Source organism: Dipodomys ordii, unplaced genomic scaffold (genome assembly GCF_000151885.1).
Source record: "Dipodomys ordii isolate 6190 unplaced genomic scaffold, Dord_2.0 Scaffold149, whole genome shotgun sequence".
NCBI lineage: Eukaryota > Metazoa > Chordata > Mammalia > Rodentia > Heteromyidae > Dipodomys > Dipodomys ordii.
In genome coordinates this window covers 1,411,632-1,429,199 of record NW_012267365.1, presented here as the reverse complement: position 1 = coordinate 1,429,199, position 17,568 = coordinate 1,411,632, and the positions used below count along the sequence as shown (strand labels likewise).

At 41.3% G+C, this 17,568-nt stretch overlaps 1 protein-coding gene and 1 pseudogene across 1 annotated transcript; one reads left to right on the top strand and one right to left on the bottom strand.

Annotated features, from left to right (window-relative positions):
- Positions 1-5,845: 5,845 nt before the first annotated feature.
- Positions 5,846-6,829, top strand: LOC105997620 (actin-related protein 2/3 complex subunit 2-like). The gene has a single exon (XM_013032098.1). The coding sequence runs from the start codon at positions 5,894-5,896 to the stop codon at positions 6,740-6,742; it is 849 nt and encodes a 282-aa protein (XP_012887552.1). The 5' UTR covers positions 5,846-5,893; the 3' UTR covers positions 6,743-6,829.
- A 6,475-nt stretch (positions 6,830-13,304) lies between these two features.
- Positions 13,305-17,568, bottom strand: part of LOC105997616 — a 15,485-nt pseudogene continuing 11,221 nt past the window's right edge.

The following is a 17,568-nucleotide window of genomic DNA, read 5'->3' as shown; positions in this document are numbered from 1 at the left end:
TTCTAGAGGACAGAGGAGCATGAGTCTTGTAAATAGATGCCTTCTGGCAGCTTCTCACAGTGTTTCCTCCAGATAGCACCAAGCTCTTTGCTTGCTCTGATGAAGCACATGCATATGGGTCTGCAGGAATTTCCTGTCAAGAAATTAGAGAGTAACTCATTCACTACTCTTCTTTTATGCCAGTCCTGGGTCTTGAACTCAGGGCCTTGTCACTGTCCTTGAGCTGCTTTTGCTCAAGACAAGCACTCTAACACTTGAGCCATAGTACCACTTCTAGCTTTTTCTGTTTATGTGGTACTGAAGAATCAAACCTAGGGCTTCATGCATGCTATGCAAGCACTCTATCACTAAGCTACCTTCCTAGTCCTCACTCATTGCCCCAGGGCAAAGAGTGGCAATGCCCAACTATAAGTTGTATTGTTACTCCAGTGTATGTGCTGCTGGCATTGGCTCAGGCCAATACCATATTCAGCTCTGACACACCAGCTCACTACTAAGAATGTCCTGGTAATAGATGACAAGATTGTTTAAGTCAGAATAGGATCACAGCAGTATGCATTATAATATCATTTCCTCCTCTGATTGGACAGCTTCTAAGCCAGTGTTTCCTAGCTTCCTATCCTTGTGGCCTAGTATGAGGAGCCATCTAAGATGTTGTAATCCATCAACCAGGGGAAGGGTGTATATAGTCAGACTATGTCACAAAAACTAGTATGGATCTCTTAGAGAGCAGAGCAGTCCTGACTACCAACATGTTCTGGCTTCTGTTCTCAAACGCCCATGCTGTCCCAGTGCCATGTAGATTCTAGTACCTCAGGGTGTCACAAGTATCATGAAGTTGATTAATGGGCAGCTGGTTGGTCTAGAGTTGAAAGCCCACACTTTCCCATGGGTCAGTGTTCAAATCCAAGCTATACTATGACTAATTAGATGACTATTAATGCCTTGTATCCCTAGGTCTAGAATGGGGCTAGTCATGGTATTGCCACATATTAGTATAATGTTGATAGTACTTGCCATATTGTTGGCATGCCTATTAAAGAAGAGGCTGCACTGGCCAGCATTGCAGAGAGCCTAGATTCCCTCAGTCTCCAGGAACACAGGACACAATAAGATGTTCCCTGACACACAGAAGGCTATAGGCCTAACTGACCAGCTGTGCATCTCCTGGAGTTTGTAGGAGAAAGTTTCAGGTATATCTGGCCATTGAACTTTCCTGGAAGGAGTATGCATTTGGAGATTTGACACTCTTTCCTTCTCCTTCTCTCTGTCCTCCAAGATCATAGCCTCTTTACTGTTCTCTGCCTCAAGATTCACGATTAATCTCATTAGATTCTGAAGGACATATTTTAGGAAGTTCAGTTCACTCAAATCCCCTTCCCTTACACAATCTTCTTCTGACTCTTGGTGTCAAGGTCCTTTCTCTGATCCTCAGGTAGCTTTAAGGACTCAGTACCTCAGCCTTCTTTTGGCACACTCCATTCTTGCCTGAGCCTGCTTGAACCAGGTTCTTAGGTGGGATTCTCCCTCATTACTTGGCCCTGCACCCTCACTAGAGAGGATGATTGCTTGCTCCCTTCCAGAAAGCCTCTGATTTTGAATCCCTGCCCTACAGCTTATGCCACTCCTGGTACTGTAACACCAGATCTGCTGCTGGGACAGAACACAGTGTCTGTGTAGTCAAATCCAATGGCAAGTTCTCAGACTCACCTTTCTTCACCCATCAGTATTTGCCTCAGTGGAATGGTTTCAAACACTGAACTACTTCTAGTATAGTAGGAAATTCTTATTCCCTGCCCACCCCATGGGTTCTTTGTCATCATCCACTGCTTTGATCTGACCTCTATTTCTTGCCTCCTCTCTCCAGAATCACTGACTATACTCCTGCCCCGGCCTCATCCCTTCCATTCTTGTAGCCTCCTGTGTATGGCTGTCTGTGGCCTCACAGTCTCCACATATCCAAACCAGTCAGGAAGCACTTCAGAGAAAAGGAATATGGGCTTCTGCTTATAACAACTTTTCTTATGGTGAGGGTGGTGGATGCAGGGCTGTATGGCAGTTGTCCAGGCTACCCAATATGTGAAGCACATTACAGAGGATATCTTTCCAGGGCTCTGGATTTTTCCTCTCATCTGTCTGATCTAGATGATTGAGAGGTGTCTTCTACTTTCTCTCTGGGTTGAGAGGTGCCCTTTTCTAGCTACTATTGTATAAACTCCAGCAAAACAGATGAAACTGCAGAGGGTGAGGTGGCAGAGTCCTATCATGCGGCCCTATAATAATAGCATAGACTGTAGCTTGGATAAGGATTCAATGAACTACAAAGAGACCTGATGATTGGATTTTCACAAAAGATGTATGGAATGTGGAACGTGATATGAAAGGAATCACAAAATCTAAGTTTAACTCAAGTAACATAGAGTTATGTAACCTTGACAAAGAGTATTATATCCTGTCTGAGCCCAGTGTCCTTCACCCTTTATAAAGCAAGGGGTTAAGACAATGGGCTCATGGTTATTTTTATTAGGAAGTTCAGAAGCTTATACCCTTCAAGATTAGGAAAGCTACCTATCATCTCAATTATACACTCAACAGTAATATGGGGAGCTCTGTTGCTGGATGAGCAGAACATGGAAGACCAAGCTGCTCTCATCCCACAAACACTAGAGAGCACTATATGTAGAATGAATACGTGGAACACTATATGTAGAATGGGGCATGCCTGGCCCTAGAACATAACTCAGACTCTCATGGATTGTACAGATGCTAAATGGGAGGCTCCCTTTCATTTCTTGTCCAAAACTTATAAGGAATTTTGAGGAACAGCAAAATCCAGCCAATTGATACTACTGGGTGGAGCTGGAGGGACTGGGATAGCAGAGAGGTTAGAATAACAAAATCACAATGAAGTGAACATTTTTACCATGTCCAAGTCCATCCTGGAGCATACACAGTGAGTCTATAACACCAGCCTCCATATAGGTACAGGTGTCCTCCCATATGGATCTTTGTTTACAAGCAGCAAGAATTGTTGATGGGCCTTATTGGCTAGGGACCTTCACAGATTGTTTTACTCCATGATCCAGCCTTGCCTCTATTTTGGGATTACAATTCTGTGGCACTGATGACAGACAATTGGCTTAACAATTAGATCCTTCTGAAGAATGCTATATGTGATCATTACACTTTTCAAGGAAACCATCAGCCTCATATGGATGAGGTTGTTATGGTCTAAAGGAGAATGGGGTCCAGGTCTGTATGTTATCTGTGGGCAAACTGAGGGCAGAGAACATCTATTACCTCTGGTTGTGGTGACCTAAGCTGGTGATTTGGCAGGGTCTAAGTCTATAACTCAACTTTTTTTTTCTTTTTGCCAGTCCTGAGGCTTGAACTCTGACCCTGGGAGCTGTCTCTTAGCCTCTTTATGCTCAAGGCTAGCACTTTACCACTTAAACCAAACCATCACTTCCTTCTTTTTATGAGTAGTGTATTGCAGTTCAGAGTCTCACAGACTTTCTTGTCAGCCCGGGCTGCCTTTGAACTGTGATCTTCAGATCTCAGCCTCCTGAGTATCTAGGATTACAGACATGAGAAAATGTTGCCCAGCATATGACTCAACTTTTTAAAATTGAAACAATTTTCTTTGTGACGAACAATGGAATCAATCGCCATTTCAAAACTTAGTCAAAGGGAAATACTATATACAAATACAAAAATTTGCCACGTGCCAGTGGCTCAGGCCTGCTATACTAGCTACTCAGTAGGTGAGATCTAAGGATCGCAGTTCAAAGCCAATCCAGGCAGAAAAGTCCATGTGACTCTTATCTCTAATAAACCACTCAGAAAACCGGAAGTGGCACTGTGGCTCTAGTGGTAGAGCACTCACCTTGAACTGAAGAGCTCAGGGACAGTGCCCAGGCCCAGAGCTCAAGCCCCACAATCAACCCCCTCCCGCAAAAAAAAAAATAGGTAGGGAGTATTGGAATATAAGATTTCTCACACTGTGAAGGACCTCTCTTAATACTACTAGCTAGTGTGATTAGAGAAGTACATCACCATCCTGGTATCCTGAGTTCCTTTTCAGTGGCCATAGGGCAACTATACATGTAGATGTTCATTGTGAACACAGTAATGGCACTGTTGATTTCAGAAGTCAAGAAGGATGAGATGGTAGCACATACTCTGCCCAGGATAAATCCTGTAGGCCTGGAAGAGAAAGGACATTTCCTTGACTTCTAGTCCCATGAATAAGAGAAAAGATCACTTATAACAACTTATCAACTTTTCCAAACACTTAATTTTATCATATCAAGCATTTCATTTTTAATTGGAGTGAGATTTTTATCTAAAATAGATTACCATCTTATATTTGTGCTTGGTTTGTGACAAAATGCAATAGTTCCTTGCTATGATATTATATAATTATGGCAGTTAATATCTCTGAGGTCGTTAATCTCTTCCAGAAAACATCTTTAGGCATTAGCCTGTACTAACCTCTAACCTGCCTACAGTCCAGTGGGATGGATACCCTTGTTTTCCTCCCTTATTCAGGCAAAGGCACAGAGTTTGAGAGAAGGTTCAGACAATAGACAAGTGACATGGTTTCATTGAGCCTCAGCATCTACTGTAAAGCTGGCATACACCTACCACATTAAAGTTATGGTAAAAATTAAGAGAAATTAAGAAGACATATTAGTACAATGTCCAGAACAGAAATCAAGTATCCAACAAACACTCATTACAAACAACAATATGATATGACTATGTGGATGGCCACTGTGTGACAAAGAAAACTTGAAAACTACTATGTGTTGCTGGGAGAGCCTGAAGATAATAAGGACATGACCTCTAGTCCTTTCTGTCCTTTCCCCAGATGTCCTTAGTGGGCTAGTAAGGACACACAAACATAATTAGGATCCTTAGATTTGCCTTCAGCATCCCATTTACTTACAGTGCTGGATATTTCAGAAGGTTTGGATGGGAAGTACAGATCATTAACTTTTGGGGTTAAAGAATGCTCAGTGAATCGCTAAGTTTGAGCCCATCTGTACTGTATTGTATAGTTATTTCTTAACTTTTCCAACTGATAGTTTTTTGGAGCTCACATGGAATTGTTTTTTAAACATGCCCATTTGGCATCTTAACAAGATTTGGAAGAGAAGGTGAGATCACTACATGTAAGATCTCTGTTCTCCCACAATGAACATTATCTGACTGATTGATAATATCATTGCTCGTTGCCTGTTCCACTGAACAGTGATTTCTTTGAGGACAGATCTAGTCTTGCTTATATTTGAGTTTCTTTGGCTTACCTTGTAATGTGAAGCCCATTGGCTGAACAAATGAAAAAGCTAATGTGTTCACAGGTTAATTGAATAACAAAGGGTGTGTGTATGTTATGTATATACAGGAATGTGCAATGCCAGTGTGTAAGGAACAGAGAAGGGATGCACTCCTACAACCCTACTTGTGAGGCCTCATTTCATGCTGTAGGAAGCACTGCTACCACAAGCAGTAGACAGGCCATGAGGCTGAACTAGTTTGGACACCACAGTACTCTTGACATTCTGAAGATACAACACATGCCTTGTGATTTGCAAAGTACCAATTCCATCAGCATACAAGGCTTAGGGCTCTATAATGTGAGTGCAGGAAAAAGGAAGCAAAGTCTTGATCATATTCTTATGGAAAAGTTGGAGTCTTGGCCCACTAGTGGTTCCTCCAGTTCATGATTTCACACACTATTAGGAGTTTGAGTCAAAAGTAAGGGCAAGGATGTCACGATTCAAATTAGTAAGAAATTTTGGAGGCGGAGGCCATGGTGATGGCAGCGGTGGACCGGCAGCGGCCACAGCTCGGCGGGCGGGTTCAGGACGCAGGGCCAGCAGCCGCCATGATAATGCTGAAGGTGAACAACTGCATCATCGAGGAGACGTTGGCGCTCAAGTTCGAGAAGGTGGCTGCTGGTAACAAACCAGAAGCAGTAGAAGTAACATTTCCAGATTTTGATGGAGTCCTCTATCATATTTCAAATCTTAATGGGGATAAAACAAAAGGGATGGTCAGTATGTCTTTGAAATTCTACAAGGAACTTCAGGCACATGGTGCTGATGAGTTGTTAAAGAGGGTGGACAGAAGCTTCTTAGTAAACCCAGAATCAGGATACAATGATTCTTTGCTATATGACCTTGAAAATCTGCCTACTTCCAAGGATTCCATTGTGCATCAGGCTGGCATGTTGAAGCAAAATTGTTTTGCCTCTGTCTTTGGAAAATGCTTCCAGTTCCAAGAAGAGGGAAAGGAAGGAGAAAACAGGGCTGTTATCCATTATAGGGATGAGACCATATATGTTGAATCTAAAAAGGACAGAGTCACAGTAGTCTTCAGCACAGTGTTTAAGGATGATGATAATGTGGTCATTGGAAAGGAGTTCAAAGAAGGACGCAGAGCCAGCTCCCCAACCCCCCAGGTCATTTTTAGCCACAGGGAACCTCCTCTGAAGCTGAAAGACACAGATGCTGCTGTGGGCGACATTGGCTACATCACCTTTGTGCTGTTCCCTCACCACACCAATGCTACTGCTGGAGACAATACCATCAACCTGATCTACACGTTACAGGACTACCTGCACTACCACATCAAGTGCTTCAAGGCCTATATTCACACACGTATGCGGGCAAAAACATTGGATTTCCTCAAGGTGCTCAACCGTGCACGGCCAGATGCGGAGAAAAAAAAATGAAAACAATCACGGGAAAGATGTTTTCATCTTGCTAACTCTTGGGAACAGAGGAGGAAGTGCTGGCAACCTAAGGCTGGACCACTTGCTACTGGAAAATCATAGCCCTTCATGTTGCACCTCTCCAGGTTCTTAAGGGAGTCTCCATTTGGGTTCCATTTTGTATGCGTTTGGAAAATAATCTGCAGAAACGACCTGTGCTTGCAAGGACTTCATAGTTTCCAAGAGTTAAAAAAAAGAATTCCACTTGATCAACTTAATTCCTTTATTTTATCCTCCCTCCCTTGTTCCCCTTCCCTCCCACCCTCTTTTCTGAGCTCTTTTGCTTTGCAATATGTTACTGGTAATGAGTTGCAAGACAATGTAATCTGGTTTTCTTCTAAATATTTGAGTTCAAAACTCTTGTATCTAAAGAAATATGGTTGGGTCATTAATAAAGAAAACATTTCTATCCAAAAAAAAAGAAGGGCTGGGAAGGTGGCTCAGTGGTAGAGAGCTTGCCTTACATGCATGAGGACCTGGGTTCGATTCCTCAGCACCACATAAGCAAAAAGAAAAAAGCTGGAAGTGGTGATGTGGCTCAAGTGCTAGAGCGCTAGCCTTGAGCTGAAGAGCTGAGGGAAAGTACCCAGGCTGAGTTCAGGCTGCACGACTGGACTCCTCCCCCCCAAAAAAGAAATTCTTACTACATGATCCAAGGCATCCCATGATCTCAGTAAGCCATTCAATTATTCCAATTAGATGTTACTGAAGCCAACTAATTATTCACCACACACTATTGTGGAAATAACTCCTAATCCCATAACATTGTCCCTGAGAGAGGTGTTAATGGACACTCAGGTCTTGGTGAAAAAAAGAGCCTATTTTCTAATTCAGAAAGAAGTGCCATACATTAGACCTAACAAAACTTGGTTTGATTTCTGAAGACCTCATTGAGGAATAATGAGACTCCAACAGTGTTCATTCTGTTAAAACTAGAAAGAGGGGCTAGGAATGTGGCTTACTTGTAGAGTGCTTGCCTAGCATACATGAGGCCATGGGTTTGATTACTCAGTTCCACATAAACAAAAAAGTCAGAAGTGGCATTGTGGCTCACTTGGTAGAGTGCAAGCCTTCAGCAAAAGAAGCTCTCTGGGGCAGTGTCCAGGCCCTGAGTTCAAGCCCCAGGACTGGCAAAAACAAACAAACAAAAACCTAGAAACACATATGGATTACAAAAGAGTCATATTCAAATGGAAAATGGAGAATGGGTTAGGGTAATAGTTTCCCACTGCATATGTCACTGCACAAAAACTTGTTCACAATTTTGTGTGGCATTCTCAAAAGCAGTCACAAGAGACTCTTCTGGAAGTTATATGCTCTACTCTTACAGAAGAACCTATCAGAATAATTGCTTTGCAGATTTATAGAATAGACCAGTTACCCAAAGAATCAGGACAAACTACTAAAAGTCATTTGAAATTGTAGGAAATTCATCCATGGAGTTATAAGAGATCATAATAATATTTAATAATATTTAGTGGGAAGAATGTGGGCCTTGCCACAAGTCAGGCCAGCTTTGGGGCTACATTAGGTCTATAGATTGCTTTGTTAGTTTAAAAGGCAATGAAAAGTTGTCCATTGTTTGTGAATATCAGTGCCAATATCTGTGAGAGTCCAGCACTAATGTCTGGTAAGATGATGTTTATGATGCAATGGAGCAGCTTAACCTTCATATAGACCAAATCCCAGAGCGGGACCCTAATGCAAGGAATTGGGCTGTGACCAGTTGAAAACATTTTCATTTGCTTTTCTTGCAGCAGTATTTGGGCAGCTGGTAAATATCAATGCTACAAACAATTTTCAAGAACATGTCACCATAGCACATCTCCAGCTGAAACGAGTACAAGAACAGCAGGCTTCACTACCTTTCTAACAGAATTAAAGACAATCCCAGAGAGAAATGGATCTCAGAAGCAATAAGAAAGAGTGATTTTTTTCTTAGCATCACATCAACTGCATATGCTGGGTGAGGTCTGGGTCCCATAAATTCTGCTGAGGTCAGTACTTTTAGGACTTGAGTTAACCCAGTCAATACAACTTAGTTTCTGCCACTCCTGTGTCACAGCCTGTGAAATGGGCTCAGAGAGAGTCTGTCTTTCTTGCAGTCCTGCCACAGAGAAAATGCCAGGGGCAACAAATTAAGGGTTATCAAGTTTTTCTGAACATGGATAGGTGGAAATTATTGGCATTGTAAGATACACGTGTCTCTGGCTTATATATCCATTTAAAACTGTAAAAGAAATTACTAGCTCAGGGGCTGTGCCATGCTATCACTAGCTAGACTGGCCTATGCATTTCATTTGTTGACTCCTGGATTAACTGACATTGATCTAGAAACATCTGTACATCATGTATCTGAATAGCCTCTTCCTTTCTTATTCTTGTCCTCAAAGTAGGAGATACAATGGGCAGAGCTTCATCGAAATGTGTATTCACTAAATGTTCAAAGTGCCACTCATGTCACAAGTCACTCATTAGGGTTCAGAAACTACACAGGTTATGAAACTCAGTCACTGTACACAAAGCATGACACCAATTCAGAGGCACATTCCAGGCAGTGTCAGAAACGTTGCTCATTTATTAAAATTTATTAAAATGTTGCCCAATTATTAGAAAAACATCTCTCCTATTTCTTTTTTTTATTCCTGGTCATAGGTCCTGAACTCTGGGTCTGGTGGCTGTCCCGCAGCTATTCAGCTCAAGGCTAGCAGTCTACCACTTGACACACAGCACAGCTTTTTCTGCTTATGTGGTGCTGAAGAATTGAACCCAGGACCTCATACATGCAAGGCAAGCACTCTACGACTGAGCCACCTTCCCGGGCCCTCTCCTATTTTTTCCATGATAAACAAACTCTCCATAGGGATGTCCGGGGGGAAACCAGTCAAGAACAAAACAATATCTCAGGAAATTTCTTAGATTTTAGATGAGAAGAACTGGCATCCATCTTCCAGCCATTTTTGATCTGTTAACTTTTAAAATAGACTCACATATTTTATTGCACAGAGACTGAAACATAATCTTTCTATGTTTTGTTTCTTACTGCAGCTGGAAACAAGAACATAATATCCTGCTACAGGCATGTTCCATCACACACAGCTTTGTGTGTTTCGGTGGATTTCATAATCATTTTTCCTGGGCTAGCCTCAAACCAGGCAATATCCGGAGGAGCTAAGATTTTAGGTGTGGTCCACCAAATCCCACTAGTTATTGTAAATACTATCTTAATTTTTTGTAGGTCTTGAGATTTTTGAGATAAATAAAACTTTGTTCTGTGAGGAGAGATAATGTTTCTCAACTCTAGCCCATTCTCAAATATAATAAAGATCCTACGTTGGTGCATACTTTGTCTATGCAAATTAATCAGTCAAGAGAAGTCAAGTGCTTGACTTCTTTATCTGGTCTTCGGATCCTTGTAGACTCTGCTCTGCATTATTTTAGGACCACACATTGAGCAACTAGATCTTGTTGCTAGAGTCTAAAATGTGCTTAAATCATTCAAACAAACCTAGTTGATTGTAAACTGCCATGCCACCTTCTGCGGAGTCTGCGTGAGAGATCGCGTTAGACAAAGAGCTTCAAGGAAGCATGCCTGCAGGAAGGGGGTGTTGGTTCAAGACTTCCCATACACTTGGCTGCACCTTTATATCCTCTACCTTTATTCTTACTATATTCTTCTTGGCTGTACATTCGTTGCCTTTATTCTCGTTTTGTCTATTTTTCTATTGATCTGCGAACAGAGCATGTTGTATCTTTCCAGTCCTACAGAGACGGCTTCTCTAAGTAATAAAGACTAAGACCAAAGATTAAATCTATCATCTAATGTGACGTTGTCTCCAGAAACTCCTACAACTTCACAAGCGGTTTTGCAGCTCATGCATAGTAAATATAGAGACTTAAAATTTCCAGATATGTCCAACACACAAAATCAATGAATTAAACTAAGTTAGAAAGAGTCATCCCAGTAGTTCAGAGAGTTCTAAAAAAGAACGGACCTCTGAATATAAAAGAAAAAGAAAGATTCTCCAAACAGTTATGATTAAGTTTAGTCCAACTTACATTATAGGGAATAGATGGTGGTTTCACACAAAATATAAAGTTAGTAACATCATATTTCCTGAACCAAGCCATTTCCTTATACAGGAGCTTATAAAGATGAAAATAGTTGCATAAAAATAAAAATAAAAAGAGTACAATATAAGTACAGCCCTGTTTTAGGTTTGTTAATTATTAAACATAAAAAGGCTGAATAGATGACGTATTCTATTAAACAATATGCTAGACTTGTTTCGCACCACTTAGCTTAAACAGTTGGTGGGATAGTCATCAATTTTCATGTAATTCATCAATGCTTTGCCTATTAAAAATTGATTACGTGCTTAAATAAACAAAGAATTTATGTCACAATCACACACTGTTAATTCTCCTCAATAAAGATACACTCAGATGCAACTCTTTTGAGTCTGTGACTGTTTGTCACTTCGCCTACTCCTTGCCCACCTATCCCAAGATCCCTGTCCCGTCGGTTCCAGTGCTCTGGCCGAGCTGGTCCGTCGCAGTAAACTGCTTATTCTGCCTCTTCTGCAGAAACCCCATGGAAAGCAATGGCCCACACCTTCTCCTCATTTCTATCATCTGCCTCTTTACCATCCTGGTCTCATTTTCATGTGTGAGATGTGATCTTTGGGACCCAACTGTCTCTGGGAGTTGTGGATATAACAAACTTTATTTCTCACGAGCCTCTCCTGTTCCTACGCTTGTAGTAAACCCAACTGCTTGGCTCCTGAAACAATATAAAAAGTTGTGTATACTGGAATTTCATCTTGATTAGCATGTCTTTATGATTTGATATGATAATTTGCTATTTATTTCCTTTGGTGAAAATTTCATCCAAACTCTTTTTGTATTAGGAAATTATAAATTGATTTTAAATATTTTTTCTGTATAAAAATGTTTAATTGTAATGTTTTACATATATTTTCTGCTAGTCTCTAGATTGATTACATTCTCGTCATCTTTTAATGAGTAAAACCAAAAACTCATATAAAGTTAAATATGTCAATTTTTGTTTATAATCTGTGATTTTTGTGTCCAAACAATGATATGTACTCATTACCTGACTTAGAAAAAGGTAACACCTCTTTATAACACCATACAAATAACAATAAAAGTATTTAAGACACCTAAAGAAAAACATGAAAAGACAACCCAGAGACCATACCAGACAAGAGGAAGAAAGGAAGAAGTTATACCAAAATTTCACACAACTGAAATTAAATTTAAAAAACTTAGATCTGTTTACTTTAAAAAGAAGTATCTGTTTCTGTTTACAGTTTGCTTGATGTTACTCTCCTGAGGTGAAGTGTGTGCTAGGGTCCTAAATCTCTGTTTGGATAAAGAGATCTTGGGTGAGTCCTTATTGTTACTCTACTATCTAAGTGTATGTAGTAAGCCAGACACAGAGAAACAAAGGTTGCATAGCTTCCATCATTTGTGGTAAGTAGAATGTACCTATAAATCTGTAAGCAAACACACTGGGTAGTATATACAGATGTTTACAAACTAATTGATTAAAATACATGGAGAGGTCCAATTGTATAATCTTTCTCCCCCTCCCCCACAAAGGATTTATTCAGTCACTATCTGACAGCCTTGGTGAGTTGTGTTTACAGCAAAATATGCAGGACCACTGGACTCATCCACACTCTCATTTTAGTTGTGAAAAAATAGTGTTTCACTTTATAGTTCTAGCACCATGGGATATTATCAGTGACAGAGGACAGATCTGCTCATTCCTGGTTATTTGTTAAAGTCCTAATATATTAGGCCAAAGAAATCCATCACCCAATATGAACAAATACTGCAACAAGAAGGATAGCATCCCCAGTAACTTGAAAAGGGGAGTGAGGTACAGAGTGGGGAGGGGCATTGCCAGGATGGCCTTCAGGGCCTGTGTGCGTCGCATCCAAGGACCTGCACATTTCTGGCCACTACCACCACCCTAGGGAGCTCAAGGCCCAGAGGCCAAAGTGCACCACAGAGATGGGAACGAACCATGGTTGTGAATAGCCCGTGGGTGACAAGATACACAAAAACCCACTAAGTGCTGGAGCCAGGGGTCCCAGGTTGCCTACCCCCGGCTGCCACAGCTCCAATCTTACACTAAGCTGCACTAGACAGCAGGAAGGGGACTTCGGGCAAACGGGGTACACCTTGTCCAATCCCCGGTGCCAAGCTGCTGTGTCACCCTCGCAGCCCTCCCCAAGGAACTAGAACCAGGACGGAAGTGGGGTGTTGCAGCAAGCTCTGTGCTTTATTGTGGGTGATCTGAAAGGACCCAGCCACAGGATCCTGGCCCATGCTCTGGGTTGGGTCACTTGGCAGCACAGCCACCACACTGCATAGGGACCCGCTCCACAAGGTGGCACCCGCGCATCGCGGTGGACACAGGCCTGAGTCTAGGCCTTGCATGGAAACTGCGCTGGAGGTGCTGCCCATGGGCATCTCCAAGCAGGAGAGTAGCTCAGTGCTGCTCCATGGGGCTGCTGCCATCCTGCCTCTCCTCCCCTTCCTGCTCCAAGGAGCTCAGGAGGCTGCTGAGCAGGTTGCCGAGAAAGCCTCCACAGGAAGATGTAAGTTTGAGCAGCACCATGAATGAGAGCTGTCCTGTCCGATCCTGGCGAGGTACTTGTCATACATTGGGTCCCTGCCCAGGGAGGGCTGGCACTGCTCACACAGCACTGTGGACACGGTCAGCTTGCCGTCATCCACAGTAAGCTGCAGGACCCCGATGAAGTGGAGCAGAGGCTGGACAAAGGGAGGCCGTCCTCGATGGACAGTGCTTCTGTGCTTATATGGTAAAGACTAACAATGCCCTGCTTTTGTTTTTCCAATAAAGAAACTGCAGCACTGCCTGGGCCACAAACACGTCTGCTTGCTGCAGGAGCTATGGGCCCTGGAGTCGTCCACCAGCATGTTGGTGAAGATCTCACCATCTAAGAAGCAAAATTGGAATCAAGATTCACAGTAGTCCTGCCCTTTCCACAGTGATAGGGCCTGCATAGGATGGAGCCAGGGCTGGCCCCATTCCCAGGAACCCTGCTAGACCACTTCAGGGCTCTGAAGAATTGGGATCCTTTAAACTGAACACCCTAGCCAGACACTACATTCAATTCTGCCTTCTCCACGGACTCCAACATGGACAAGTCTGCTCGTGCTCTTTTGCAAGAACAGCAGTGCTCCTGAGTATGTGAGTTCCTGGGCCTTGGTGTGCTTGATCTAGGACATATACCTAAAGAAGAGGGTCTGGTACATCTGGTGCACCTCGTAGTGGCTGCCCTTCTCTATGCTGGCAAGAAACTTACCTTCCATATGATTGTGGGCTCCATTGTGGGAGCCCTCCTGCTCCACTATTGCAGCCAATGATGTTGCCCAAATAGGATAATCGTTAGAAAGACTAGGTCAAAGCTCAGAAATGTCAGTACCAGGAATTGGGTACATCAAAAAGGAGGGAGGGGACAAGGGCAGACAAATGAAGGGAGGAAGGGGCAGAACATAGTCAAGCTCATTGGGAGAGAATAGGGAAACAGAAGACACTGTATGAAAGGAAATGTACTCATCTGAGTCATGTAACTGAAATCCCTCTGCACAACACCTTGATAATAACTATAAAGTAAATTAAGTTTTAAACCCATTACATATACCACAAAACTATGAAAAGTAAGGAAAGTGGTGAGTCAAAGGGGGCCTGAATGTTGAAAGGACTACACTGATATAGATGGGTTGTATTCATAAAGTGCTTTGTTATATGACAACTCCTTTGTACAAATACTTAAAGATAATTTACAAATAAAAAAATGAATAAGTAGAAGTAAAAAAGTTGAGTACAGGAGAAAGAATTGTTTGGGATTTCATCACTCTATACTTCTGATATAGAGCAGGGCTTCCTATTAGGTTGGGACACTGTAGAATAACTCTACTGTTTTTGTAGAACTTCAGAAAATGATGAGATTCATAAAGCATGGCTTATTATGTTTTGGCAAAAAGATAATTTAAATAGTTCGGTTAATAACAAATCAACATTAACTTCATATATTATCTACATGAATAAATTTAATTGCTGATTGTGGTTTGACAGAAAAATTCATGAAAATCTTTAATCAGCAGAATTCCAGAACTGTAGGCCTTGCTTAAGTGGAGGAGTACTGGCAGAGAGTGAAAAAGCAAATACTAGCAGAGAGGCCAGGAGAGAGAGAGGGAGAGAGAGGGAGGGAGGGAGGGAGAGAGAGAGACAGAGACAGAGACAGAGACAGAGACAGAGACAGAGAGACGGAGAAGAGAGGGGGAGAGAGAGAGGGAGAAAATGTCAACAAAAGAGGGAACAATGTGAGGAGACACGCAGTAGAGGGTGATGAAGGTGACTATTATCAAAATATGAAAATATCATCATGAAATCCATTATTTTGTACAATAACAAGACAATATGTTTTTAACTGACTTTTGAGTTTGAAAGCAAATTTCTGACTTTATAAGTTTTACTTAATGATGAAGATGGAAATTATTTGCTGGGGAAGGTTTGACTTACATTCCATTCTAAGGCCCCAACAGAAATCGCTGAAGATAGTCCTATCCCAACCAGGCTCATGAAGTGGCCACTGCCAGTGTTTGCAGCAAAAAGAGAAGTGCCTTGCTGAGAACCAGAAGATGATTATGGTCAGCCATCTGTGGCTCAAGCTTGCAATCTTCTTACTCAGGAACCTGAGTTGTGAGGCTCGAATTCAGCATAAGCAGGAAAGTCCCTAAGACTGTAATCTCAAAGTAAGCACCACAATCAGGAAATGGAGCTGTGGTTCAAGTATAAAGGCTCTGGGACGACACTCAGGCTCTGCATTCACCTTCAGGTCCAGAAATCACACACACACACACACACACACACACACACACACACACACACACACACACAATTGATTATGCATTAGAAAACTCAGTCACATGTCAAGATCTAATTCTCACAAATGTTAACTCCCACTGAATTTTACATTCTCTTAAAAGGGACTATTTCATTGGCAGAAATTCTTTTCTTTTCTTTTTTTTTTATAATTAAAGCCATGCTTCTTTTGCAGTCTCTATCACAAATTAGAATGGGGCGAGGGAGAAACTGTGTAGCCACTTTCTCATGCTCCAATGATATTCTCATAATTCACCAGTAGAAAGACACTAACAGGAATAAGATGTGTCTAAATTAGTTGAAAACCATGGGAATCGCCACTGATTATGTACAAGCTGACTAATTATATACGATGTGACATATGCTGTCAACAGATTGGTCTATCAAGTGAAAAACAACCTATATATGACATAATCATTAAAAGTTGATTTAACTTATGCTCATGGACATAGATGTTTATATGGGAAAGGTTCTGGCAATATATATCTGACAATTAAAAACTTGTAGTAACTGGGTTTATGACTGTGAAGGTGGAGTGGGGAGAAAAACTTAAATCCTAGATTTGAACTATGGCATTTATATAGAACCAAAATCTCTTACTTTCCAAATCAAAAAGACCAGTTAGCATACAAAAGAACCAAAATAGCACATCAATCTGTGGTAATTTTTCTCACTTTTTGATTAGCATACATTCTTCCAAGGGATTTAGTTATGACATGTCCATATATTCAAACAATGTATCTTTATGAGACTCATTTCCTCCATCATTCTCACACATCCACAGTCCTTTCTCAAACCAGTGCCAACATGCTTTAATATTCCTTTTTCACACGTATAAAAAAGTGGCTATTTTGAACATGTTTGTCATCCTTTGCCCTCTGTTTGTCTTTCTGATGTCCATTAGAACTCGTGCCTATGATAGGAGCTGTTTTGCATTCCTATCACTCATTTTCATTAAATTGAATGACAGTAGTATTGGAGAGATTTCACAATAAAATTTTACAAACTCATATTGAGTAATTTAATCGTATTGATGGCCTCACTCTTCCTTTCCCCATCTATCCTACTCCTTAATATTCAAGTTTTCAGTGAGTTTCCTTTTGTCACCATTGCCATTCCCAGATGCCACATAAGGTTCATTTAACCTTCCTTAATCTGCCTGATGCCTTTAACAATCCAAAACTTACATATTCTATAAATATATTTATATGTGTTCCTGTATGTGCTTACACATGTTTATCTTTTAGGTTGTGCATTTACATATTACAGAAAACATGTGGCCTTCATCCTTTGGAACCTGCTTTACTTCACTCAGCATGATAGTCTCCATTTCTATTCATTTTCCAGCAAATGAAAACATTTCACTCAACGCACAGCATGGAGTGGAAGGGAAAGACCTGGCTAGGGATAAACAATGGGGATCTGGTACATTTCCTTATACTTGTTAGACAAGCACTAGACAGCTAGCCCTGTATTTAGCAGTTAGGTTTGAATGAATCTCAGGTTTTTCCTGGGTTGTGTTAGAACACAGTCCTGTTATTTATGCCCCTCATACATACCTGGAAGAGCAAGTACTTACTACTATACCTATGAATTGATTCAGAATGGAATCTTGATTATTTTTTTCCCTATGCAAACTTGAACTCTGCTTTTAAATAAGTGATTTAGAAGGGTAAGCCACTACACCAAGTGCAAATTTTTAAAGTTTATATATTTCACTTTTCTTCCTTTTTTATTCCTTTTTTTCCTTTTTTTAATTTTTATTTTTTTGTGAACACACTGTAGAGAGGGCTTACAATTACATGGGCAGGTTAATGCGTACATTTCTTACCAAGCATTG

Coding starts and splice junctions, on each gene's coding strand:
- LOC105997620 (XM_013032098.1), top strand. CDS start 5,894: ATGATAATGCTGAAGGTGAACAACTGCATCATCGAGGAGACGTTGGCG.